We start from the raw sequence: 26,402 nt of genomic DNA, 5'->3' as shown, positions 1-26,402 counted from the left end.
ACTTTTTTTAAAGCCATAATAAATTATTGATTTATTTATCTTATATTTATCTTTATTTATCTTGTATTAATTTATAGACCATTTTAGTTTAAAAACACCGAAAGTATGTCAGTAGGAAGGAATTCGAAGGCTAGGAAGTTATTGGTACAATAGGAAGTTTTGCATTGAATAGTAAAACTTTATTCTTTTTATTATGTGTATACGTACCTGCATTGCATGTTTAATTTAACAGCAGGTAATCTGCCCATTCACACTCAGTGAAAGTACTAGTAGTGAAAATCAACCTGGGTATACCGGTAATATACACAATCAGCAAAGTACGAGTAATACCGCTTAATTAATGCAGCAAAGGTGCTTGCGCGGCTTGACTGCTACTGTAGTTTATCCAGTGTGCAGCCAAGAAAAGCCATTAGGGTGTGTCGGTGCGGGATGTGCATAGAGATGATAAAAAAGTATGACTTTGATTGTGGATGAAGCATAGCCGTTTTGCATTAGTGTTTGGTATACTTCTATAGATATTTGGCCGGGCTGCATCAGTGGTGGTTCACCTATTAGCAAGTTCTGCCCTCCCGCCCATCCTCGGTTGAGTGGAGGGGGTTGTTTCACCAATTGGTGAAACAACCTGGCACCGCCGATCTTGCAAGGTCGGCGGTGCCGGGTGCGTCGGTGACCGGTGTTCTGGTGCTGTTGTCTTCTCCCATTGTCCAGATAGAGCCAAACCTTAATCGGCACGTGTTGATACCGGTACCGGTGGTTGTTGTTGTCGGAGACTGCTTTAAGTAAGTATTAATTGAAACGGCAACGATAATATTATAGACAGTTTTGTTTTAGCTCGTACTTTTTACATTTTCTATAGGAATGCGGTGCAGCTGACGATGCCGTGTGCGTTGGTTTGACGTTCACACACGCTTAATTTTTTTGCACCCTTACAAAAATCTACAGTACGCGTTGGCGTTCATTTGGTCAGTAAGAGTAAGTACCAATGACAACAACGCCTGTCAGGGTGACCGGTCATACACGATTCGCAGCATAGAATAATGCTAACTTTACTATTAGCCAGAGCCCAGAGGGTACCACCATGAAAAGTGACAAATTAGTGAGTAAAGCATGGAAGCAACGCCTGTCAGGGTGACCGGTCATACACGATTCGCAGCATAGAATAATGCTAACTTTACTATTAGCCAGAGCCCAGAGGGTACCACCATGAAAAGTGACAAATTAGTGAGTAAAGCATGGAAGCACAGTACTACAGTGCTATATATATTGGTAGAACAGTAGAAGTAACAGCAGAACCACGGTAGAAGTCAAAACATTAATCCTAAATTAAGAAATATCAAAATTAATACATTTCAAGGTAGCATTTGCCGGTTAGAAAAGTTTTTGACCACGGTTCACGAGCTGCACATTCGCTTCGCTTCATTCAAACAGATGCTCAACCTTGTTAATGAAGTGTAGCATCTTTGGAATAATTAAGTACAACACCTTCGTCTTTCAAGTGTCAATATCTCGTTAACTCACAGTTTTCGTGTCTGCAGTTTTTTGTCTCCGATCAGTGGTTCATTACATATGAACCATCAAAAAAGTACACTTCACTATGCGACACGTGTGTAACGCAGTGTTACGCTGTCTTAAAATTAATTATAATTTTCCTCGAGCAACTGGACAGTGACTGGATGCAGTTGCGTTATGAATTCACACCCTAAGGGTCATTGCCTTAAACCGGTATTTTTTACACTGCGGAACCACGTGAAAAACTAGGTTTGTTACAAAAAAAGTTCGGAAGTGCTTGAATTGTCTCTGGTGCAAAGTAGCATAATCCGGTAAGATGGACCATCTAAAGATTCAAGAATTTTGGGATCTCCGGCGACGGTATCTGTTTGTTTACGGCTTGGTCGTTGGTAAGGTACGATTTGTACAAACAGCATTCCTGTATGTACCGACAGTACAGTTACGTATCTGTATAGTTTTACTCGCAAAGTCCACACAGGTAGCCATACGAGTATAGAAATATAGGTGACAAAACAATTATACGAGTGGGCATTTGTATGAACATTCGTAATTATTGCACATCTATCTATCAGTTGCAATTTTGCATTGGTACTCTTTTGATATTGTCACTGACGTTTAACATCGACATACCCAATCTTTGTCATCTTATTATTTTGTAGCGGCGGACTGGCTTCAAGGATCCCATGTTTACGCTCTGTATGAATCCTATGGAATCAGTTCGCGAGATATTGCTTTACTATTCGTTATGGGATTTGGGTCCAGTTTGCTCCTGGGGACCGTTGTAGCATCTTTCGGAGACAAACTGTAAGAACAAAGAATTAACTTGTTACCCTTCATTGTCTTCTCGCCTGAGTCAGAGGTGCTTCACACGCTTGCTCTTGCCAGAGTATTGCGCCAATAGTATATATGCTGTATTACTATTTTCGCTAAAATAATAACTAATTACGGATAACCGTGCTGCATTCACCAGGGTAGAACTTCTTACCATAAGATTATTTGTAACCGCAGATTACAGCAGGTGAAATTTGGTACTGCACTTAAAATGAACATCAGCTAACTAAATTAGTGTCATACTGAGTGTTAAAAAGTTATCCTAGCTGTGTATTTATAATAGAGCGTAGATAATGGTTTATTAAATGTAGCGCTAGTGTAGCATATCTCTGCCAGGTGCCCTTACCGTTCGAACATCAATAAGAGTAGCAAAAAATGTGTTAAACTGTCTGGTAAATTTTTCTAAATTAGAAAAAAGTAGAATTCAAGCATAGTACATACATTTACTAAGATCCGTCTGCTAATAGTGATGGTTTTTTAGCGGACGGCGGAATGTATGCATTGCATATGGAGTGATTTACGGGCTTTCGTGTCTGACGAAACATTCGCCAAATTTATGGATCTTAATGGGAGGACGGCTGTTGGCCGGTATTGCCACTTCCATTATGTGCACATCTTTTGAGGCTTGGCTTGTGTGCGAATGCAACAAGGTTAACCTAAGCGTGTTTATATAACAAAATGCACTGTTGCACTCAACAGTTTTAAAACAGCAAATAAATCATTGATAATTTTACAGAAGGGTCTGTCGATAGCCCAGTTGGGAGACATACTATCAGGAGCTACGAAACTTAATGGAATTATTGCCATTCTGTCCGGTGTAGTCGCGCAGTTCGCGGTCAATACTTCCGGCAAATTAGTGTACGGAGAGAATACGACAAATAAATTTGCATTGCGTATACCGAAAACTGTGTTTTTGGGTTAGATCACCTTTTGATGTGGCTGCCGGTATTTTAACAGTAACATCGATTCTTGTGTACTATTTGTGGACGGAGAATTACGGAGACCAGAATGCTCCACATCTGCAACCTTTCGCTTCCGGCGTCAAAACATTACTAGCAGGTAATGCGTGTAAGACTTTGCATTCTGCCAAAAAAATTTTATAAGAAATTTTGCAAGTTTTCCAAATCAGCTGCATAAATCATTACACAATAATTATGACAGCTACGGTTTTGCTACTTAGATGTAACCGCTAAAGATAAACTGTTTTTGCTTCCTCTTTATAGAGAATTGCAGTTATCTGAATTACATAATCAAAGGTATTATTTTATATTCATATTTATGGTTGTTTCAATTGAATGATTTGAATCTGATTCACACTATAGAGCGATGGAAAACCGGCTAAAAAAACTGAATATGTTACAGTTAATCTACTTACTCGGAGTAAGGTTTTAAACTTCTCGTATTATTTGCGATTGTGTTCAGCATTGTTATGGATTAACGTTCCAGTTTTTATAATTCTACGGTATAACAAAGAGTAACTAGATGGTGAACATTGCTATTTGCAGACACCAATGTCTTACTTGTGGGGCTCATTCAATCATTATTCGAAGGCTCTATGTACATTTTCGTTTTGTTATGGACGCCGGCATTAGAGGTCAAAAGCAAAGACCACATAGAAAAAGCGGGAGAGCCGAAAAACATTCTTCTTCCTCATGGATACATCTTCTCAGCCTTCATGATAGCCGTGGCACTGGGGTCCTTTTTGTTCAGCTGTTTAAGTAGGCGATTATCGTTAGAAAGGATCCTGATGGGTCTTCTAATAATATCCACGCTAACATTTGTACCGGCATTAGCGATTCCCGAGGTAAGATCGTATTCCACTACGAAATTATGGTGAACTTTGTAACCCTGCCGTTTTCTTTTTCAGGATGCCTGGGCTGTTTTCGCTGGATTTGTGATATTCGAATTCTGTGTTGGAGTATTTTGGCCGTGTATGGGTGCACTGCGTGGCCGCTATGTGCCGGAAGACTGTCGCTCCACATTAATGAATTATTTTCGAATTCCCGTTAATCTAGTCGTAGTCGTTGTCTTGGTTCAGGTATGCAATTAAGTTCATATTTCGCACCCGGTTGGCACTGCTAATTTTGCTGGCATTTATCTGTATTTGTACAGCTTCAATATACGTATGCTGATAGCTGGGTAACAATAATTTCAAAATTTTGATTTTAGGATGCCAGCCTCTGGATTAACTTCTTATGTTGCTTAATTTTCTTAGCCGCATGCGCGGTATTACCAACAAGATTTAAGCCGACCAAAGTATCTGACAAAGACGAGGAGAACGATGCCGGGAATGAAGTATCCCTCCTTTCAGCAACAGTTCCTAATTATAGCATCCGTACTTAATTTTTAATACTTTTAATTCCGCCCTACCCACTGTGTTTAGTTTTGGTCATTAACTGATAGTTGGATTACGTTTGAGGAGACAGGTTCACAAACATCCGGTTCGCAAGTTATGGCTGTTAGAAAATTCCAAAAAGTTTAAATGCATTCAGCCGATGATTCAGGTGTACCAAAAGTCTCATTATGGACTGATTTCTTTCAGATTTTGCACGTAAATGCACATAACCACGAAGAACGTTTTTACACCGATCCACTGTTCTAGCATGATTTTCAAATTTAAAAATGAATTTCAACAATTTTAAAATTCATTTTAAAATTTGAAAAAAATCCTGGAAGTCTGGATCGGTGTAAAAACGATCTTCATGGCCATGTGCATTTACGTGCAAAATTTGAAGGAGATTGGTCCATAATGAGACTTTTGGTACACCTGAATGCATTTAAACTTTTGGGAATTTTTTTACAGCCATAACTCCCGAACCGGATGTTGCGCGCATAAACGGTTTTCACACCAGTGTATACAAATTATCTGGCTACAAAATCACATAAACCGAAACAAAAATGTGTTTGGGAGTGCGCGAAAGTGAGTTTCCGTGCATGTACATGAATTAGGTACCATGTACGGGGCCACTTCCCTTAATGGCGTAAAAAGTTGGCAAATCATGTTATAGTATAAATATATTTTCTGACAATTAGTTTTGTCCGTTTGAAAGCACTAGTCGTCCAACAGTCGACAGCGCGAATCCAGAAAAGAGCTATATTCTAGTCATACTGCAACCATTCCGATCGCCCGCGGTTTTATCCCACTGCACTGCACATCCGAGGCTTTGAAATTTTTGAAATACAGACTGATGAAATGGGGAACTAGGCGCGTCGCCATAACATAAACTTTGCACAATATCACTTCATAAAAATATAAAAATCTGCTTCAAGACACGTTTTACATGGAATATTTTCATAAAATTCTTGGTTGAAACGTACAGACAAGCGTTGATCGGTAAAGACCATCAAGAGATTTACTCAAACGCCACTTATAATCTGACAGCCGTCTTTGACACCGTTATTCACTATCTTTGGGTACGTCTCGGGATACTCCATCCGCGGTTTCAGCATCTTCAGTCTTTACTGGCGCTTTCTGGACGCAGATCTTCGTAGCCTTTATCGTTTTCGCTTCCAGACCGTACAGCACATACAAATCATCAACCTTTCCAAAGGTTTGGCAAAAGAATGGCTTCACCAGGTCAGCTGAGCATCTCCAACACCTCCAAAAATAAACCGTGATCGAAATGTTTTTCTATGAGAAACCACAGGGTCAGGGACAGGAAAATCGACAAAATAATGCCGGAGCAAACGCAGCATAAGACACGATAAGCTCACGAACGATTTCCGATCAGCTTTTTGGAGAAAGATTTGATCAACGTTTCCCAAAATGGGCCAACTGTAACACGATTAACAGACTGGTGCGGCAAAGGAGAACTAAGTATTATAATTTTCAAAAACAGGAAAATTCACCTTCGAAATTTCAAATCATCACAAAACAACCGAAGAATGTTGTTCATGTGCAGCGCACGACAACCACGAATAAGCGACTCGCTTTCAGTACGCCTACGGTTGGTATTTCTCCGTGCGGGACATTATGAATTATGAAAGCAGCTAAACCATAAACATAGTATTGTACAAGTGTATACTGGTAGATTAAACAGCTATTCAAAGCAGCCTTTATAAAACAAATTATCAATCATCCACAACTGTATAGAACATCTGTAATCTACATTCTACAATCATTAATTTATAGAAATACACCTATAATAAATTATATTTCATCAGACAGAAAGACAAACTAGAGCGCGGTTATGTCTACTCACCAGTCAGCTACCCCATCCCTAACTACTCTAGCGTATGTTTGTCAACTTTGTCCAAATGTACCTCGTAACAAACGGTAGTCTGCAAACTACAGAGAAGAAAATATGAATTTAATGGATTCGATACCGCTTAAAATTATCGATTTTGAAAAAACATAAAGTTCTTACAGATAAATCACTAATATGCCAATAACTATTGTAACATATGCTATCTATGCTCCCTTGTTGGAAACTTGTCAGTGTGCTGCTCAACAGTATCCAAAAGATTTTGATACAATACAAAGCTTAACGGCCAACATGCAGTGTACTCGTGCAAACAGGTCACCTTCATGAAATTAAGTGCTTACTGAATGCTTACTAAATTTTTCCACCATGGAAATATGACAAATGCAGTAACACTCTCAACGGAGGGATTTCACGTTCTTCATATCCGTGCTCTTTTAAAGCTTCCTCGAACTGCCAGTCTACATGTGGTTCTTCTTCAACGATCGTCCCTGCTATGTAGCGCCGGCTGGCAAACGGTGTCTGGAAAAAATGACTGGTGTTAGGGTGTTAACTAATCCTTATGCACACTATCGCATGTCCCTTGTCCAGTAACGCAATTAGCAAAGACAGCAAGTCTGCAAAAAAGCAACACAATCGCATGCGCTTACACATAACCCTTGAACGTATATTAACAACGACCAGAGATATAAGCTACCGCCGAGGCGTTCCGCATTTAATTGTCGAAAGTTAACAAACTCGTAGTCATTCTTAAAGGCAGTTAAAGCAACATAAATTCGTACTGTAAGTAAAATGCAAAAACCCGCAAATTTAAGCATTACGAGTATCGGTAGAAAATCGTTATGCTCTGGCGGTGAAATTAATTCAAAATCAGAATAAATTCTTTCACCATAAAATCGTTAAAAAAAAGCAAACGAATGCAAGTAACAATGTAACATCAATCTCAATGAAAATAAAAAAATTATGTCATACAGACGAAAACTTGTACCGAGCAAATTCCAACCGGAAAAATGGGCTTTTACAGTACAAACATTTCTACACATGTAACAGAACACGCATTTATATTATTTATATAAAACGTACCGTTTCGGGATCGTCGTATTGTATGCCAAATGTTCGAAGATCGGGTGCTAATTTGCTTGTTTCCTTGAACGAACTTCCACTTTCCTTATAATCTCCACGTGCAAACTGCACAAAAATATATAATTTCCCACGCAGATTGAAACTAGCGTTATCAAGCACCTGCCTTGTGTTATCAGCGAATGTTCTTCACAAGAGGCTTTCAAACATTAAGGAAAATCTCGCAAAATGCCCCCCAATACGCGAGGAAAAGCTACGGTTCCGAAGATGATAATCAGCATAAAAACGATGATAATGGCGCTGAAAAGGAGGTTTGTAATAATTTATGCATGCATTTAAAACTTACATAATTGTACTTGCGTCCATGTCTGCGCTGTCCGAAATGGGGAGATCAAGATGGTTGGGAACCTAAGAGGGATTCCATTAGGAAAAGCCAGCTTTTCAAGCACACCTGCCATCTTCCAACAACTGGATTCGACAACTGGAAACTTCCTGCGATGTATGATAAGATGATAAGCTTGGAAGCACACCGCCAAGGCCTAAGAAACCTAAGAAACCTAAGAAATCCTGATGATAAGCTTGGAAGATAAGCTAATAAGATGATAAGCTTGGAAGCACACCGCCAAGGCCTTGGCGGTGTGCTTCCAAGCTTATCATCTTATCATACATCGCAGGAAGTTTCCAGTTGTCGAATCCAGTTGTTGGAAGATGGCAGGTGTGCTTGAAAAGCTGGCTTTTCCTAATGGAATCCCTCGAACATTTTGTTTCATGGTTTCATCCCAGAAATTTTCTGTTATGAAACGCAGAGGCCTTGGCCCAAGGCCTCTGCGTTTCATAACAGAAAATTTCTGGGATGAAACCATGAAACAAAATGTTCGATTCCTACTTCATTGTGAAAGGCCATAATATTATAACCCCGCATAAAGGATAAATGACCGGTAAAGCGCTGACCCAAACTGATCAAATCTTGATAAACGATCATTCACGTCTGAAACCATCACATGTCGCCGATGTCGGAATAACGGAAAGGAGAAAAACACTGTTGTGAGCAGTGAGCCTGAAGAACGCTTCGGCTCTTTTCGCGCGGCTCACTGCACATTTCTTTCGCCTTTCCGCTCGTACTAGTGCTAATAAGGCTTAAAAATACAGTTAACTAAATTCAGACCATTGCTTAGTCAAATTTTGTAACGAACACTTCGACGTCCAGTTTGCCAGCCTTACGGTAAAAATCGTCCAGAAGTGGTCTTTTAAGACCCGAAGTCACCGAATCACAGGCATGGCTGCTTCACACATAATTTTTTATTACCAAGGTAAGCAGGCGAGGAACAGGATTAATGATTCGAAATTTGTGAATCGAAAGGAAAATTTAAAATCAAGATAGCATGGATATACAGAGAGGTACAGTACATACTTGTACTTATACTAGTTAAAAAGTAATAGATAATAATCTAATAATAAGTAAGTAATCTATCTATCTATCTTTAAAAATATCTTTATTATCAACTTGTACAAGCCAATGCCATTTACATTCAAACTTTAAATACCCAGTAATCAGAACAAGAAAAATAACTCTTCTAACTCTCGAGAACACCCGACCGTCCCCAGGACAGAAGCCGCGTTTCCGCGCTGAATTTCAACGCTTATACGTTGCCACAAATACTGAACAGCGCGCGCTTCTCCTGTTTGTTCTTTGATACGCCGGCCGACTTCATTGATGAACTGGCGGGTACTTTCGCCACAACTTCCCATAGTTTCGAGTGCCACTGGCTGGAAAAAATGCCGATCAGTGAGTTCGGAATAGAGGTTTCGCTTCCGCACTTCCGCGTCTTCGGCAGCCGATCCCGCTGCTTCTGAACAGCCAGCTATATACGAAGTAGCGAATGTGTCACAAACTGTCACATCCCATATCAGAGGGAGGCCATTCTCCATGGGTAGAGTGATAAGCCGTCTGGCCGCTTCCCGTCCCGTCTGCACAGTCCGGGAGGCTCCAAGATTGTCGGCACCTTTGCTGAACCCAGGCTACGCTGAATCACGCTATTCAAACTCGCATGCCTCCTGAACCTTCCTTGGCTTTTGACGCACGACAATCCATGTAAGCCGCGTGTATCAACCATTTCACCACACCGACATTTATGCTCCTTACAAATAGGCGCCCCCATCCGCAAAGCAACAGCGATCCGCAGACCGGCATCGTCCAGCAGTGTGCCAAGGCTGGCGACCGGCAATGCAAACAACCAGGCACTGGCATCCCTAGCAGAGGCCGCCAACAGACGAGCAGAGGCAATAACGTCAGCGCTATCTTTTAAAGCTTCCAGTTTCCCAACAGTCAACATGTCCGACCACAAGCGTTGGTTGCTCCGGTCTTCCATCGCAGGTGCACTCTTTCCTGTACGTTCTTCCCAGCACAGCTCAACATCAGACCGCTCGTCGGGGCAATCTTCGGGCACAATAGTACGTACTAGCTCGTCGGTAGAATACAGCGAGGAGAGGTAGGCCGGGGTAGCGATTTCTTCGGCTTTAGGCAAACCCAAGCCGCCTGCTTTGACCGGCAGAGAAGCTTGCACGTACGTGCAGTCGTCCATCACAACATTCGTAATCTCTTCAGCTTTTGACCTAATCCTTCGTCAAACTCCCTGAGCTTCTCCGCATATTTGTAGCAAGCGGCCGCTCTTAGAGTGTACATAAGTCGCGGCAATGACAGACTGTTTCTTAGGAGAAATAACGCTTGCTGCGCCGGCAAGACGCTTAATGAGTCTGTCAGTTTTTTGATTTGGCCAATTTTACCGTCCAAGCAGTGGCCGATGGACCAGTCCGTAAGGGGAGCACCGAGCAATTCCAACGTCTCTGGGGTGACCCTTTGAATACCAGGTGCGACTGCGGCAAACCGGTCGTATATGTCTTGTTGTTCCGCTTCAGACCCGCCATAAACATAGAGCTCACACTTTGCGAAGTTGAGTTCTAGACCGATCTTAGGCGCATCAATACTAACTCTGATGAAATCTTCCAGGACCACTTCTGGGTCTCCTCCTGCTGTCCCGTCATCGAGAAACCAGGCATTGAGATCGGACTGGAAACTTTTTGCAAGCTTGTACGAGGCAAGGCAAAACAGTAACGGGCCAAGGGGATCGCCTTGCTGCACCCCATGGGCGGATGGCATCGTAGTTTCGCCGCAGAACAAGGTAGAAGAATTCCTATAACACTGGGAAATAAAATGGAAGTATTGCGGTAATTTGTCAGCTGTTTCTTTCAAAACGACATCGCGACGAATGGTGTTGAATGCATTACGAAAATCGAGCTTCAACACCACGGTAGGGCTGGCTGGGTGGGCTCGAAGAAATTTCCGCGTGGCATGTACAGCTGCTTCTGCTCCTCCCGGTGTTCCGTAGCCCAACTGCACTGGGCGAAAAATGCCGCCCAGTTCCGTCTGTACGCGTCTGCTAATCAATTTCCCACACAGGCGTCTTATGGTGCAGCCAACCGCTATGGGCCGTATCCCGCCCGCTTTCTTGTTGAAAGGTATCAGCGTGGCGCCAAAAAGCACTGTGCGGACGCTATCGGGAATCGGGTTGAAGACAACGTGGTTCACTAGCTTTGTAAGCGCCGCTAAAAACACTTCTCCGCATTCGCCAGGTACTTTTACTAACTCTTTTAAGTGCTGTGCTCGCAGTCCGTCTTTTACTTCAATCTATCTTTTACTTCTTGACTGGTGGTGGGTGGTTGATAACCACATTGTTGCACGAGCGCGAGCTCCAGTTCCACTTGGAAATGGTATTGGACTTGTGGAATAGGAAAAGTAGGACTTAAGTCACGTAACGCTCTTTGTGGCGTGAGGGCGTCAGACAAACTTTTATGCTCTTTATTACAAATTAGTCTGTACATTTCGCTGCGCTCGATGCAAATGCTTAATATTAGTAAGTATCCAGCTTTACTTTTCTTTCATATCTGACAAATAACTTGGCATCCGTACGGCCTGGGAGTTTAAATAAAATAATTTTTACGTACCGACTTCGTAGTACCATGGCGTACTGTTATAGACGTTCGCTTCTACAGGACATAATATTCCTCCCAACACGGACAACCCAATGGAAGTGGTTTTTCGGCTTCAGCTTGCCCGTTTTTGGGCCGCAGGCCTTTTCGCAGATGATGTTCCAATTCCATTGGGAAACAGAAGGCTGGCAGTGAAAGTTAACCACGGAAGAGAGGAGGAAGCCCACTTCGCAGTTGAAGAGATGAATCGTCTCTAGTACGTACGTTACGCGAAGACGGCGCAGTCAACTGCGTAAGCTGCGCATGCCACCCTGGGCGGCTGGAAAAACATCCGCCGGAAGCCAGGAAGGAATATTTTGTACCTTGACTTCGTTAGCATTTAGCAAACCGATCACTTTAACCAGTGCCACAGACTGCCACTATATCTGCAATAGACAGTTCGCTGTTTTGAACTACTTTGTAGTACTCGTATGAAAGGCAGCCGTCAGCGCACCAATCACTCATGTTCTCAAATTTCCTAAAAAGTAAAAATTATGTTCTGATATAAACTTCTTTCGTCGTTCTTGTTTCTCAAGCCCAATAATTTCATAATGAAAAACATTAATTTCCTTTTAAAAGTTGCAAGGAAGAAACAAATAACGCAGTACTGTATAGACGAACCACGTGCTGTTTTCAGGTTCTGCATCTGTTTCAGAAGATTGTAAACAGATTTTGGTTTATGTAAGATTGGTACAGGCGCTTTTCATGAAAATAGTTATGAGCTTACAATTAAATAAGAAAAAAATGCATTTTAATAAGTTTTTTTATTTATCAATATGTACAAGGCGAGCGTCGCTCAACAAATAATATGATCAAATGATATGATCAATACTTCTAATATTGTTAGCTAATAGCTACTGAGTACTGTACTTACCGTTTTTACTTTAACCTGTTGCAGCCTCCCACCGTATATGTATGCAGCTTTAGGAGCGGTAATGCCGGCACATATACCTGGTCAGGGTCCGCAGGGCGGTGGTGTTAATCAGTTACTACCTTGGAATTTCCCACCGCCCCCGGGCGGTTGGCAAATCCCAAATTTCCATCTGCAGGGCCAACCGCCTGCGCAACCGCCTGCTGGACCTGGCGGAAATAACGTAAGTATTGTACTGTAGAGTGTCGAGTGTACACTTCCATATATATACACTGTTACAAGCTGACTAACCATAAGTCCATAACTGATAACTAGGGATGGCAAAAACTTGACGAAGTCGACTTTTCAAGTTAAAAACTTGAGTTATTGCGAAAAACTTGGGGGAAAAGTCAAGTTAAATACTTCGAACTTATCCTTTCAAACCAAGTTACTCAAGTTGACTTTGAAAGTGAAACCGAGTCCCCAAGTTCTATTTCAAGTCGACTTGAAAAACTTTTACAGTAATTAGAAAATATTCAAAGCGGTTTAAAGAAATGGACCAATGTACTACTGCTTAGTACTGTTTCCCCCACGACTGTATTATCATTTTTCCCTACTACGCGCACCTCTCCCGGCAATTACGTTGATATCTGTTCAGTCTATCATGCTGGTGCGTGCACCAGGGTAAAAAAATATGACCGGCTGTCAGTTATCCAGAAAACAGTAGTGTTAGCAGGTAAGGTAAAGAAAAATTTAAGTCGACTAAGTCGACTTTATGTCGACTCCAAGTTAATAACTTGGTTTGGACTTTCAAGCTAAGTATTGCAAGCAGCCTTGGGTTTTTAAGTATTTTAAAAAAATTACTTGTCGAAAAAACCGAGTCGGAAGTCAAGTCAAGTAGAAAACTCAAGTTTTTGCCATCCCCACTGATAACTCCCTAAGAATAGAATCTTCAAGTTCTGAAATTTTGTTGCGCAATGTCGGCAATGATGATGAACTGCACTCTAATCTGCACTCTCACGACGTTCAAGTTAGCTCAAATTACGTTCGTTCAAGCAGGTTGATTTACAATTGTTAATTTTAACTTATTTTAAATATTTGTTTACTGCTGAATTTTTTTCGTTTTCTGGTTATTTCAAGTTTGGATATATAGATATCTTATATTTATATTTGTATACCATAACTGTTATTTTCGGTTCACTGTCAGATACCTCCTGCACAACATCATGACGAGCCGGAAACTGTGCTGGACAAGCTCTTTGGGGTTTTGGTAAGTTACCAGTCTTTGCGTAGTCGCAGTTTGCAATTAGATTATCCGAGTTTTGAGCAATCAACTCCATTTCCTCGAAGGCTCCAGGCCATGGCTGTGATCCCTATAAGCTTCGCGAATCCTTACCACTAATTGTCGTTGTCCGTAATTATGTTCAGACGGTTCAGTACCGGCTACTGATTGACGTTCACATCGATGGAAAAGTCCGCACTGATCCCACTTTTCCCTCTGGTTTCATGGGTACGTGCATTTTTTGTTTTCCGAGTTCTTTACGGCTAGATCTTTTCATTCCTTTCCGCTAATGGCGGACTTCGCGCGTACGAACTTGTCGAATTTGCGTGTTTGTCGAATATTTATATAAAAATATCATTATTATCTGTAAAGTATGTTTGATTGATCGATTGATTAATTTATTTTCGAGTGGTCAAGCCGAGTAGTTGTATAATGTGTATGCGTATGTTTGTAAGCATACGTGTTTGCTCTGTACATTGTAATAGCTCTTCAATGTTTGTCCCAAGCTTTTGATCTGACGGGGGAACGATTGGAAGTGTTGAAGACGAAGACGAAAGTTTCTTCAGTGGATATCTCCACTTCTCATCCCGATGCAGTGCCGGCTGAGCCCAAGCCGGTACTGGAATACGAACTGAAACGCACGCCTACTGCATCGGCAGAGGATAAGTACAGAGAGGAAGAGTTCAAAAATAAAGGTAAACAGTACTGTTGTTGTGGGGGGAGAACGAACACACAGCAGGTTCGAATGTTATCGTTGTTTAGGTAATAAATTTATGAAGAACGGCCAAGTTGACGAGGCGCTACAGGCTTATACAGAAGCTGTCACTTTGGATCCCACAAATCCGATTCTGTACTGCAACAGGTATTTGAAATTTTGTTCAAATCATGCATTTGAAAAGGTATTCGGTTTTACTTTGGTATTTATGCACTGCAATCCGTTCAATTTTTTTATTGTCGTACATATTATATACTAATTGTTAGTCGGATATGGTTGACTTAACTGTTTTATCTCAGTTGTGTACAATCATCTTATCGTTAATATATTTCTTTTATCACGCTACAGAGCCGCCGCTTCTAGCAAAAAGAATCAACATGATTTGGCTGCTAAGGACTGCGAAGTTGGCATTGCATTTGACGGCAACTTTGCAAAGGCATACGGACGCTACGGGTATGATTGTATTGAGGCAATAGTACTATTTTACATGCTTTTACTGTTAACTTGATGAGATAGATGTTTTTATTAGGTTGTAAGATTGTGTTTTTATAGTTTGGCCTTGAACGGCTCGGGACTGCTGAAGGAAGCCAAGGATGTTCTGGATAAGGCTGTCAGTGGGGATCCCGAAGACCAGCTGTACAAGAACAGTCTGAAATTGGTCGAAAATGCCATCAACGCAGCTGGCGGAGCCCACGCTGTAAGTTACAATTGGCTTGTATCTCTGCTTTCTCCATATCTCATAGTTTTGGTGATTTTTTCGATTTGGTCACCTGCGACACATTAATCTTTCATTGACAGTTTGGTTAACTTTATTGCATTTGCGTTTGTAGGGACTGTCTGGCGGCATGCCGGGAGCGGCGAGAGGTTTCCCTAACATACCAGGGATGCCGGGAATGCCAGGTGGAATGGGTGGTGGTGGAATATTTGACATGCTGCAGAATCAGGAATTTCAACAAACGGTAGCTGCTATTGTAGTTTCGATGTTTTATGAATAATTTCAGTAATTAATTTGCATATGTTTGCTTGCAGATGATGCAAAACCCACAAGTCCAACAAATGTACGATAGACAAAAGCTAGTTGGCATTAGTTTTGTTATTGTGGAAAACAATGAACTAGAACCTTCCAGTTTCTGAGACAGTTCTCCGGTGCTTAACTAACACCATATATTAGTCTTATAAGTATTGTGCTAACTGAGCGTGGTTGACGGGAGCAGTATTATTAGCACAGCTTTATGACAGACCTAGTGAAACTTCTTGTATTATGGTACTGAAATTTGGTTTTTTCCAGGGTGGGTCAGTTCTCCAACATGTTCATGAATCAGATGGCGGGTGCAGGCGGCGCGCCTGGCGGGGCAGCACCTCCAGGAATGCCACCCGGTATGCCGGACATGGCGGAACTTCTCCGTGGAGGGATGCCGGGGATGGGCAATATGACGCCAGAGCAGATTGCGGAGCAAATGCGCGGAATCTTCGGCGGACAACAGCCACCGGATAGCCAGCCGGGTTCGCAGCCTAAACCAGAAGATAAAGATAAAAATGACAAAGGTCCGGGTAGCGGTGCTGGCGGAAATCCCAGTTATTTCTCTTAAGCGAGGATTGGTTCGTTCTGTTACCGGAAAAATAAGTGGCATGGCGTATACACATTTTTTGTCTTAAGTCTCTAGTATTGGCCCAGGGTTGTAGACGGAATTAAATGGTTCTTGAACTGAATCGAATAAACAGCAATCACGGAGTCGGTATAGCGCACTGAGTGTCATCACACGGGAACGGAACTCGTAAATTGTGCTTTGTCAGACGGAAGATCGTTGAAGTGTTGCGCAGATCGTGTAAAAGGGTTGGTCTGCAAATCCCAGGGAACGGCGGGAACATTTTGTCAATGCGAAATCATCAGTCGACTCGATACGCTGGTAGCTCTGAATTTGTCGGGCATTGTCGTTGCGCGAGTTAATTATCCCAAAACCCCTGATCAGATTTTAGCAAAACATGGGAATTTTCTGGGCGACACATCTTTGTCTGCTTTGCTGCCGTTTCTGAGAGGGTTTTATCTGTTTTGTCTTTTTTGCCATCCACTGCTAGGAACGGACACTGGACAGCATGATCGCTCCAAAAAATGTTAGTTATGTAAATATATAGAAATGTGTAACTTCGTTTATTCTTAAGCAGAAATTTTATCCATAAGCTTGAAAAATGAATAATAATGTATATTTTTTGTAATTAGAATGTTTTTTTGTTTTTATGCCGAAGCGTTGTTATGATCGCAAGAATTAATTTCAATAAACTCGTCTATGGAGAATCTACTCTAGCGCTGGGTACAGTACTACCCCCAGTACTGGGTACAGTACTACCCACTTTCTCATACGACTTACGAGTAACGGGGCTATGTTAGCTGCGGAGAGTCATATTACTTTGACTCAGTTTGACATCAAAATAAATAACTCCATTTCTACTGCCGGAAAGTGCTATTTTTTATGTACTTATTGTTAATTTTCAAGCCTGGATACAATTTTTGCTTAAGAAAAAGTTCAATTCGTGATTCTCGCCCGGATAGCAGACTGGCAGTGTGTCATTTTGACGTCACTAACAACAGGGATTTTACGGCGCGCCAACAGGAGAACTATGCATTCGCTCTGTTTCTGTTCGTGTGCTGTAATACGGGCGGTGGTGTAATACCGTGGCCATAGCACTGCCACTTAATTTAGGGAAACTGTAAATATTTTTATAACACATTAGTCGCCTCGTTTGCAGAGGATAGTTTTCTGTGAATTTTCATGCATCTGCCGAATTAACAAACAGCATAGCTCGCGAACGCGCGCTGTTTAAAAGGTGCCGGGATAAGCACTTGTTGTTATGGGCCTACGGTGACTTCCCGGCGTAGCTTTGGCGTACGGCTCCAACCGCCACAGGGCGCCATCCTGGCGAGAATCGTCAATTCACAAAGTTGGAAATTTGTGAAGGACTGCGCTTTTGGCAGACACCAGTCACATAATCACAAGGCCAACCGCCTTTGATGTTGTTTGGATGGTGCCGTTCAAGTACTGTACATCTGCTCTGATAACAATGATAACAAGTACGTATTAGCGCATTAGCGCTGCAACTTGTATGTGTACAAATCACGCATACATACATACAATTAAGACGTTTTCGCAATTGCCATTGGCTGGCCCGGCCTACTTTTGCCTACTTGTGTAGATGTATGCGTGGTTTGTACATATACAAGTAAGAAACGCCAATGCACTGCGTTTTTTCATACTGCAAATTTAAGAAACTTCAAACATTGATCTAAAAATAAGTTTATTCGAGTTTTAAAAGGTCTGCAACAGTTAATTAAGCGAATTATTTCTACCAGAACTAAAGGGGCGAGGACAGCCGTAAACCGTTGGTCTTCGGTGGCGCATCTTACTGTGCGACAGCACGGTTGACAATGGCTTGCCCATATGGACATGACGAAGGGAACCTGCTGGAATACGAGGGGAAAGTGGAAGAACGAGCTACCACCAATGGCAGTACGGAAGATGACCAGAATCAAAAACCCACTGACGATGTGGATCGCGTTGTGTTGCATACTCCCTGTCACGGTGTCAACCTGCTCTTCAAAGACATGTCACTGAAACCCGAAATCTTGAAGGGGATCTTCGATGCGGGCTTTGAGCATCCGTCCCGTAAGTTGTGACCTGCTGATCATCTTATCTGCGTGCAGGATCATCATAAGGAAACGTCATTGTAAAGCATATGTAGGTAGAGATGGTTGTTTGTTTTGGATAGAAGTTCAAGCAAAATGTATTCCCAAAGCGATGTCGGGTGTGGATATTTTGTGTCAGGCTAATCCACGCATGGGCAAAACAGGTACGTAACAGGATGCGTGCGCATCATTTTTTAGCTTCGTTAGAGATGTTTGGTTGTCATCATATTACGAAGGTTGCGATTTACGTACTAGTACTATATAGTATTACTTCACAACGGTTGCGTTTTTTTTTGTCTGATATGGTTTTGTGTACGAGTAACTTTGGACTGCTGTAACTTTAGACATCGTCAAATAGTATAACACATCGTCACATCACCTGATGTACCTTTACTATTTCCTGCGTGTGTTGCAATAACTGGTTTTAAATACGGTTTTTTGTCTTGCAGCGGTGTTCGTTATTTCCACCTTACAAATGATCGACTCACAAACCCTCGCTCAGCCGACCGTCCTGGCGCTGGCACCTACGCGAGAATTGGCCTCGCAGATCGAAGCCGACTACCGCCGCCTCAGCCAGTATTTTAGTGGAATCCGAATCAGCCTCTTCTGCGACGGCAATCCTTTGTTGGCAGACATGCGGAAACTGCGCTCCGGCCCTATTCACATCGTCGTGGGCACCGCAGGTCGCCTGAAGACTTTGATCCGTGAGCGCGTGCTGAATCTGTCGCACATCAAACACTTTATTGTGGACGAATGCGACAAGATGCTGGGCCAACTGGACATACAGTCGGATGTGCACGAGATTTTCCTGGAAACACCGTTCGAAAAGCAAGTTATGATGTTCGGTCCCACCTTCCAGACCGCGGTTTTGCAGGATTGCCGAAAGTATTTGTCGAAGGTGCGCAAAACTCAGCAGAGACAGTGTAACAGAGAGAGGAAGAGATACTTCGTATTGATAAGGTATATAATGATTTTGTCTGTACGGCTGGACCAGAAGGAATTCTTGCGTTTGTACTCTGTAAACACTAAGCACTGAATCTAAACAAGGAATTGCTTTGTGTTTAAAAATGGAATGTGATATTCGAGGACTGCCAGCGTCAAGTTCAGTTACAAGTATTTTGTGTTGTGATCGCAGGAAGCATTCGAAATGTTAGTGGTGGAACCTGTTCATCTCGGTACAGTGGAAATTCAGAATCAAGAATCAGTAGACGCTCTGGACCGCGTTGTGCTGCATACTCCTTATCACCTCTCTGGCTTTGAAGGTATGTTATAATAAATTTGTTATAATATAATAAACAATATTTATATTTATATATCTATCAAGGAACTAGATCTATAATATAACTACAAAAAAAGATGAGGCATCGAGATCGGAAAAACCAGAACCTAATAAAAAAAACTGTAAACGCCATTAGATTCAGCATGTTCAGAAACTGTGTCACATGATTTTTTTTTCTTAAAAAAATTATTTAAACCCGTCCCACCGATGCCGGTTTCGGCAAAGCTTTCAAGGTGACCTTGAGAATAATAGCAGTGCCAGTTGCTTAGAACATTTGGTAAAGTGTTAAGTATGTAATACAATAAATTTGTAGTTATTTTATTTGCAAACATGCTGAATTTTAATCGCCTGTTGCTGCTCAAATGTTCAATGTTCAAATGCCTAAAAAATCCGATTCCCGAACCATGATTGAATTAACCCAGGTTTCGAAGGAAACAAAAGCCAGTGAACACGACTGCTAAGGCAGTGAGTGACTCAGCTACCGCCAATGTCCAGTGAACAAAACGAAATCACTAGCTGAGTGATGACCGAGCAATAAATCGCTATCCTAGGTGAACAAATTTGCTAGATGAGTAAGTGACTGAGCTACCACCACTGTCCGGTGAACAAAATCGCTAGGTGAGTGAGTGACCGAGCTACCACCACTGTTCACTGAACTAAACTAGATGAGTAAGTTACCGAGCTACCACCACTGTCCGGTGAACAAACTAGATGAGTAAGTGACTGAGCTACCACCACTGTCCAGTGAACAAAACTAGGTGAGTAAGTGACTGAGCTACCACCACTGTCCAGTGAACAAAATCGCGAGGTGAGTGAGTGACCGAGCTACCACCACTGTCCAGTGAACAAAACTAGATGAGTAAGTGACCGAGCTACCACCACTGTCCGGTGAACAAAACTAGGTGAGTAAGTGACTGAGCTACCACCACTGTCCAGTGAACAAAATCGCGAGGTGAGTGAGTGACCGAGCTACCACCACTGTCCACTGAACAAAATCGCTAGGTGACACCGTGAGTGAGTGACCGAGCTACCACCACTGTCCAGTGAACAAAACTAGATGAGTGAGTGACCGAGCTACCACTGTCCAGCGAACAAAGTTGGTAACTGAGTGAGGGACCGAGGACCGAGCTAGACTCTTTGCCTAAGAAGTTCTACAATAACTGCTAAGGAAGTTAGTGAATTTACTAACGAATTACTGCAAATGGAATGATTTGTTCAAAGCGGCCGTGGATCACAAGAAACGCGGAGGCGAAGCCGCAGCGGTTTCTTGTATATATATATACGGGCATTGTTCACAAATTCTACTCGAATTTGGCTTTATTTGCATGGAGTACATGCAGTGCTGCGTTGTCCAGAAATTACAATTAGATACCAGTGTCTAGTGTTATTCTTTCCTTGTAATTTATTGCATATTGTACAGAGGTGAAAGTTAATTTATTTGATCAAAAGTATGGCCAATTTTTGAACATTTCCCTCTTTTTTAAGGCCGCGAACTCCTCATTATGTGTGCTGGTGGAGAAGATACGGGCATTAAACTGTGCACGGTGGAATGTTTCCGTCCATTTAAATCGGAATGGGGATATTTGATGTCGCTACCAGTGGCACTTAGTAAAGCGGGAATCGTGGGCTGCGATAAACTCGTTTATTTATGCGGGGGTGAATTTGCCAACGGCGCCGCTTCTGATGGAGTGTTGTGCTATGATGCTATGAATAACCAGTGGCTAACGAAAGCACATATGTTGTCGGGTCGACATTCCTTTGGCACAGCTACGTTGATCGATTACGTTTTTGTCGCTGGCGGTAGGAATGGAGCATCGGTTCTGAAAACGGTGGAGCGATATGACGCGGTATCTGATACGTGGGAATTTGTAGCCAGCCTACCTGCTCCGCTCACCGGTTGCTCCATGTTAGCCGTAAAAGGCAGATTGTATTTGTTCGGAGGAATGTCAGTGTTCGGCGGAGCATTATCGGATAAAGTGTATCAGTACGACATCGACGCTGATAAGTGGAGTTCAGTGAAATCAATGCCCTTGTGTCGAAGTGGAGCGGTAGCGTGTGTCGGCCCGGACGGTTTGATTTATGTTGTGGGTCAGTTAAAATGTACTTACTTCAGGGTTCGATTATTAAATGTTTTTACTTGCTTTGTTGTCCTGGCTGTTAAAGGCGGAATATCGCGCGATATGGAGGTTTTGTGTCGCGTGGATGCCTACGATCCCTTTGCCGATAAGTGGCTACCAAAAGGTAAGTTTGCGGCTGCAAATCATTAGTAATGATTGTGATGTGACTGCAGCATTCTGTGATGTAACGGAGCTTCTAAGAATACTGAATGTGACGTTTCTCCTAGATTCCATGCGGGTTCCCCGCTACTTGCCCGGGATTGGGGTTTTTGAAGGTCGAATGTATGTTTTCGGTGGAGAAAAATCTCTGAATTGTCATGACAGCAGTATTGAAGCATATGATTTCGTGGCGGATGAGTGGTCGCTTCTGAATACCATGTTGCCGAGCGCTCGTAGCGGGCAAAGTTGTGTCGCGGTTGCGGTTAATAGCGGTAAGCCATAAAATTTTTAATGCAGTATCGGTCGCGCTGGCGCGCAGCCAGTATTGTTTGAAAAACGGAATTATGCGGGACAATAATTAGTATTTAGAAGTCTGAAAACAGCAATAGGACTTCGGAGTGTGAAGATAATTTGAATATTTAAAAATGGACAAATGCTAAAATACAAATTTTATTAGCCCCACTGCACGGGGCCAGCTTTTTTAAATACGTTCCGAAGTCCACATCGTTATAATATTATTCTTACGTAACGCCCCTTTAATCATGTCGGTACGGATGACGCTTCACTTTGTTCGCTGGTTGAGAATTGTTTGTCTTTTTGCAGTGTTTGTGCGGTCATCATTTCGGATGGATCTTGTACATGGTCGTATTGGTTGTAACAGTACCACATTTTTTAACGCGGGGAGATGAATTGGTTGCGTTTGCTACCAGATGGGATGTTTCATCTGCGGCATGTTACTGATACGGTGTACCTTTGCCTAAAAAATTTCTCGCAGTATTGTCTAATGGAATTCTTTCGTTTAAGTGTTTTATTGCAAGCGATCTGTATGCTGTTGTGATTAATCACCAAATTATACACTTGGATAAGAATACGAAGGGGTACAAACTAACTAGCAAAACTCTGTTGGGCAATTTTACATTTCTGTGCTGTAAACTGAAACATCATGAGGATAGTGGAAAGTGGAATGTCTTACTTTACTTATGTATGTCTTATGGAGTGATTTACGGGCTTTCGTGCCTGACGAAACATTCGCCAAATTTATGGATCTTAATGGGAGGACGGCTGTTGGCCGGTATTGCCACTTCCATTATGTGCACATCTTTTGAGGCTTGGCTTGTGTGCGAATGCAACAAGGTTAACCTAAGCGTGTTTATATAACAAAATGCACTGTTGCACTCAACAGTTTTAAAACAGCAAATAAATCATTGATAATTTTACAGAAGGGTCTGTCGATCGCCCAGTTGGGAGACATACTATCAGGAGCTACGAAACTTAATGGAATTATTGCCATTCTGTCCGGTGTAGTCGCGCAGTTCGCGGTCAGTACTTCCGGGAAATTAGTGTACGGAGTGATTTTCACGACAAATTTGCATAACATATTCCGAAAACTGTTTTTGGGTTATTGGGTTAGATCACCTTTTGATGTGGCTGCCGGTATTTTAGCAATTACATAAATTCTTGTGTACTATTTGTCGACGGAGAAATACGGAGACCAAAACGCTCCAAATCTGCAATCTTTCGCTTCCGGCATCAAAACAAAAACATTACTAGCAGGTAATGCATATAAGGCTGCGTTCTGCTTGAAATTTGTTATAATAAATTTAGTAGGTTTTTCCATATCAGGTATCAGCTGCCGAAATCATGACGCATTTAACATGACAGCTGCGATTTCACCACTAACCATAAGATTCACTCGCTAAAGATAACAGTAATTGTTTTTGCTTACACTTTATCGAGATGCAGTTACTTTAGCTACATAAAAGTGATAACAATTAGTTATTATTCATTCTGTTATTTATATTAGCTGCATTATTTTTAGCTGCAATGGAATCGGGTACAGATTGAGGAACAAACAACTCAAAAATTTAAGATGTGAGAAATTTTATCTACCGTTTTATTTTATCTACCTCCTTAACGTTTTTGATTTCTGATGTTGTCTGCGTGCCTGTTTCTATTAAAGCAGTTCTTGTGATTCTACAATTTTAACTGCATCTTGAGAATTTCTTTTTGCAGAAAATTGCAGTGTTTTACTAGGGGAGATCATGCAGTTATTATTCGAAGGTTTTATGCACATTTTCGTTTTATTATGGACGCCGGCATTAGAGGTAGAAAAAGAAAAAGCGGGAAAACCAAAAAGCATTTTCCTTCCTCATGGATATATACCTCTTCTCGGTTTTCATGATAGCCGTGGCACTGGGTCCTTTTTGTTCAGCTGTTTAAGTAGGCGATTATCGTTAGAAAGGATCCTGATGGGTCTACTAATAATATCCACGTTACATTTGTACCGGCATTAGCGATTCCCGAGGAGAGATCGTATTTCCACTACGAAATCATAGTAAACTTTGTAACCCTAACGTACGTTTTCTTGGTCAGAATACATGGGTTGTTTTCGCTTGACTTGTGATATTCGAATTCTGTGTTGGAGTATTTTGGCCGTGTATGGGTGCACTGCGTGGCCGCTATGTGCCGGAAGACTGTCGCTCCACATTGATGAATTATTTTGAATTCCCGTTAATCGGTTATTTTTAATTTCAACCTTGTACAAGCAAATGCCATTTACAATTTAAAACTCAAATACCGAACAGCTAGAACAAATAAAACAGCTCTTCTAGCTCTTCAGCTTCCTATCCCTCCCGTTAATCTAGTCGTAGTCGTTGTCTTGGTTCAGGTACATGATTACTTGCATAGCCGGGTGGCATTCCTATTTTACCGCCATTTTTCTTTACTCGTCCAGTGTCCATTATATTCTGCGTAACAATAATTTTAAAATTTTGGTTTTAGGATGCCAGCCTCTGGATTAACTTCTTATGCTGTTTAATTTTCTTAGCCGCATGCGCGGTATTACCCACAAGATTTAAGCCAATCAAAGTATCTAACATAGACGAGGAGATGGATGCCGGGAATGACGTATCCCTTCTTTCAGCCAAAGAACCACTATAACATACCTTACTGAATAATAAGTACTTTTAATCCAGCCCTACCCACTGTGTTTGTGAAACTGTCTCCGCAAACGTTAATCCAACGTTCAATTAGTTACCAAAATTAATAAGAAATTCCGTTGATTATGGCTTAATAACCAGCTGGCGAAAAAAATTCAGTTGCCCCACATGAGGGCAAATTAAGTATTCTCTATTACTAGTACAATTTTTGAGTTTTTATCATTGCATCCTTTGAGCAAACAACACTGAGCTATCTAATTCATCTGCTGTTTCTTTATGTTGAGCTAAGTTTCTGAAGATTCAAAATTGTAACTGACCATTATTTACGGGGTAGTTGATTCGATAAACCGGCAAGCAGTTGCTCAAGTCATAAATTAAACTCGTACCGGATCCGCTGAGATGTAAAATACCAGTGCATGCGTACTGCTGATCGGTCCTCGGATCAAAAAGTGTAAAAGTACGCTAGGGAATATAATATACGGCACTCCTGATTTCTTTTCTCCAACCGAGAAAACCCATTGGCAGCCGTATTATTTCTTATGAAAGCCAGAGTACTTTATTCACGATTCCTTTTCCACAGGCCATTACGGGCTCCTTAGCGTGACAATTAGAAAGATCCCGGGCATCGAATAAAGTGTGGCCATGTCGCGTTTTAATACCAGCTCAACAAATGGTGCTTGCATATGTATCTTCAAACGTGCGGCACATATATACACAACGTCATCCTGCCACGATACAATTCCTGTCTTAATCCCCAACGTTCCAGCCTATTTCTTTTGTGGGGTTTTACATCGATGTACTTTGACACTTTGCATAAAACATTGGAAATGCGAGAACATATTAACATCGTGAGGGTGCTGTACGACGGCGGTCGTTGTCGACCGCGCAAATGGAAAAACACATGCATATTTCTTGTATTATGCTGCCAGTAATATTAATGGTCTGTTTGCTTTGTGCTCATATTGTTGCATGCTGCGCAATATCCGTTCGCCTTTTGCAGATGCAGATGCAATGGTTTCCGGCATGGATATTTCGACGACAGCCACAGGATCAACTTTTGTCACGAAATGTAACCTTTATGCATCGTAATATTTCAGTGAAAATACCACTGGCGGATGTTTCATCAAATGAAGTTCTGGATTAAAGTCGCACAAATGTACACAATAATTTTTATTGGTTGAATGATTTTACAACATCTTAATCGCATGGGCTATGATTTTGGCATTCTGCACTTTTGCTTTACAACTTTATGAACATTACTACGCTTGAATTTAGAATGCATACTCCCAGTTTTTATAGGCAGGTGGCAAGCGATCATGAAAACGCTTTCGTGTTCCAAATGTGTTTTTACGATATGTTTAAAACAGTTTTTTACCGTTAGCCAAGCAAATTTTGCATAATAAGCATTACAGTTATAAATTCGATCAGTTAATCTGTGCTCGAATATTTCTGATGACATGCGATACACGGATTAGAACCGCATGCAGCAATGAAGTGGTGCAAAGCATGGAAAAAGAAAACATGGTCTTGGCAAACAAGGATTTGCTAATTATATGGTTCAAGTGAAGCTCCATGGATTTCTTTCATTATCAATTTCCACCTAATTTGTCCACAGAGCACAAAATATTTAACGGGTTTTATTATGAAATAGTTTAATTATGATTAATGCAGCAGCGAAAACGTAGCTGCTGCATTTCTTTATAATGTAGCTATAGCTATTTTCGTACGATTTTA

The 26,402-nt window shown here is 41.7% G+C and overlaps 3 protein-coding genes and 1 long non-coding RNA gene across 22 annotated transcripts; 3 read left to right on the top strand and 1 right to left on the bottom strand.

Moving 5' to 3' along the window:
- Positions 1-1,422: 1,422 nt before the first annotated feature.
- LOC129584812 (molybdate-anion transporter-like) lies at positions 1,423-24,995 on the top strand. 3 transcript variants are annotated; one of them, XM_055477137.1, is made up of 8 exons: positions 1,423-1,898; positions 2,169-2,313; positions 2,822-2,990; positions 3,077-3,198; positions 3,263-3,399; positions 3,846-4,144; positions 4,208-4,378; positions 24,511-24,995. In XM_055477137.1, the coding sequence occupies exons 1-8, from the start codon at positions 1,826-1,828 to the stop codon at positions 24,667-24,669; spliced, it is 1,275 nt and encodes a 424-aa protein (XP_055333112.1). In that variant the 5' UTR covers positions 1,423-1,825; the 3' UTR covers positions 24,670-24,995. The 3 variants fall into 3 exon arrangements, with proteins under 3 accessions (XP_055333112.1, XP_055333113.1, XP_055333111.1); XM_055477138.1 differs by lacking the exon at positions 24,511-24,995 and adding an exon at positions 4,510-4,918 and having other exon boundaries at positions 1,431-1,903; XM_055477136.1 differs by lacking the exon at positions 24,511-24,995 and adding an exon at positions 4,510-4,916 and having other exon boundaries at positions 1,432-1,898.
- LOC129584813 (uncharacterized) lies at positions 5,464-13,036 on the bottom strand. Of its 12 annotated transcripts, XR_008689932.1 has the most exons (8): positions 12,811-13,036; positions 12,523-12,728; positions 8,844-12,034; positions 8,509-8,610; positions 7,969-8,030; positions 7,626-7,875; positions 6,898-7,064; positions 5,464-5,939 (listed from the first exon to the last, which is right to left on the bottom strand). It is a non-coding gene; the product is annotated as an uncharacterized LOC129584813 (long non-coding RNA). The 12 variants fall into 12 exon arrangements; XR_008689940.1 differs by lacking the exons at positions 8,844-12,034; positions 12,523-12,728; positions 12,811-13,036 and adding exons at positions 8,290-8,361; positions 8,715-8,833 and having other exon boundaries at positions 7,626-7,922; positions 7,979-8,030; XR_008689933.1 differs by lacking the exons at positions 8,844-12,034; positions 12,523-12,728; positions 12,811-13,036 and adding an exon at positions 8,290-8,373 and having other exon boundaries at positions 8,509-8,837.
- Positions 7,557-16,268, top strand: LOC129584811 (small glutamine-rich tetratricopeptide repeat-containing protein alpha-like). Of its 5 annotated transcripts, none has more exons than XM_055477130.1 (13): positions 7,557-7,933; positions 8,830-8,932; positions 11,673-11,865; positions 12,547-12,742; positions 13,706-13,768; positions 13,849-14,008; positions 14,266-14,475; positions 14,543-14,642; positions 14,844-14,948; positions 15,048-15,192; positions 15,326-15,454; positions 15,525-15,553; positions 15,784-16,268. In XM_055477130.1, exons 1-13 carry the CDS (start codon positions 7,805-7,807, stop codon positions 16,082-16,084), a joined length of 1,863 nt encoding a protein of 620 aa, XP_055333105.1. In that variant the 5' UTR covers positions 7,557-7,804; the 3' UTR covers positions 16,085-16,268. The 5 variants fall into 5 exon arrangements, with proteins under 5 accessions (XP_055333105.1, XP_055333107.1, XP_055333109.1 ...); XM_055477132.1 differs by having other exon boundaries at positions 7,558-7,933; positions 14,287-14,475; positions 15,784-16,261; XM_055477134.1 differs by lacking the exon at positions 8,830-8,932 and having other exon boundaries at positions 7,558-7,933; positions 15,784-16,261.
- Positions 17,712-23,072, top strand: LOC129584810 (kelch-like ECH-associated protein 1A). Of its 2 annotated transcripts, XR_008689929.1 has the most exons (9): positions 17,712-18,154; positions 18,258-18,338; positions 18,624-19,072; positions 19,310-19,436; positions 20,939-21,541; positions 21,617-21,694; positions 21,798-22,001; positions 22,333-22,863; positions 22,950-23,072. XR_008689929.1 is itself a non-coding variant. In XM_055477129.1 (8 exons), exons 1-8 carry the CDS (start codon positions 17,917-17,919, stop codon positions 22,416-22,418), a joined length of 1,866 nt encoding a protein of 621 aa, XP_055333104.1. In that variant the 5' UTR covers positions 17,712-17,916; the 3' UTR covers positions 22,419-22,940. The 2 variants fall into 2 exon arrangements, 1 of the variants encoding a protein (XP_055333104.1); XM_055477129.1 differs by lacking the exon at positions 22,950-23,072 and having other exon boundaries at positions 22,333-22,940.
- Positions 24,996-26,402: the final 1,407 nt, after the last annotated feature.

This window comes from Paramacrobiotus metropolitanus, unplaced genomic scaffold (genome assembly GCF_019649055.1).
Source record: "Paramacrobiotus metropolitanus isolate TYO unplaced genomic scaffold, Prichtersi_v1.0 Parri_scaffold0000014, whole genome shotgun sequence".
NCBI lineage: Eukaryota > Metazoa > Tardigrada > Eutardigrada > Parachela > Macrobiotidae > Paramacrobiotus > Paramacrobiotus metropolitanus.
The sequence above is the reverse complement of the archived record's forward strand: the minus strand, read 5'-3'. Positions and strand labels throughout refer to the sequence as shown.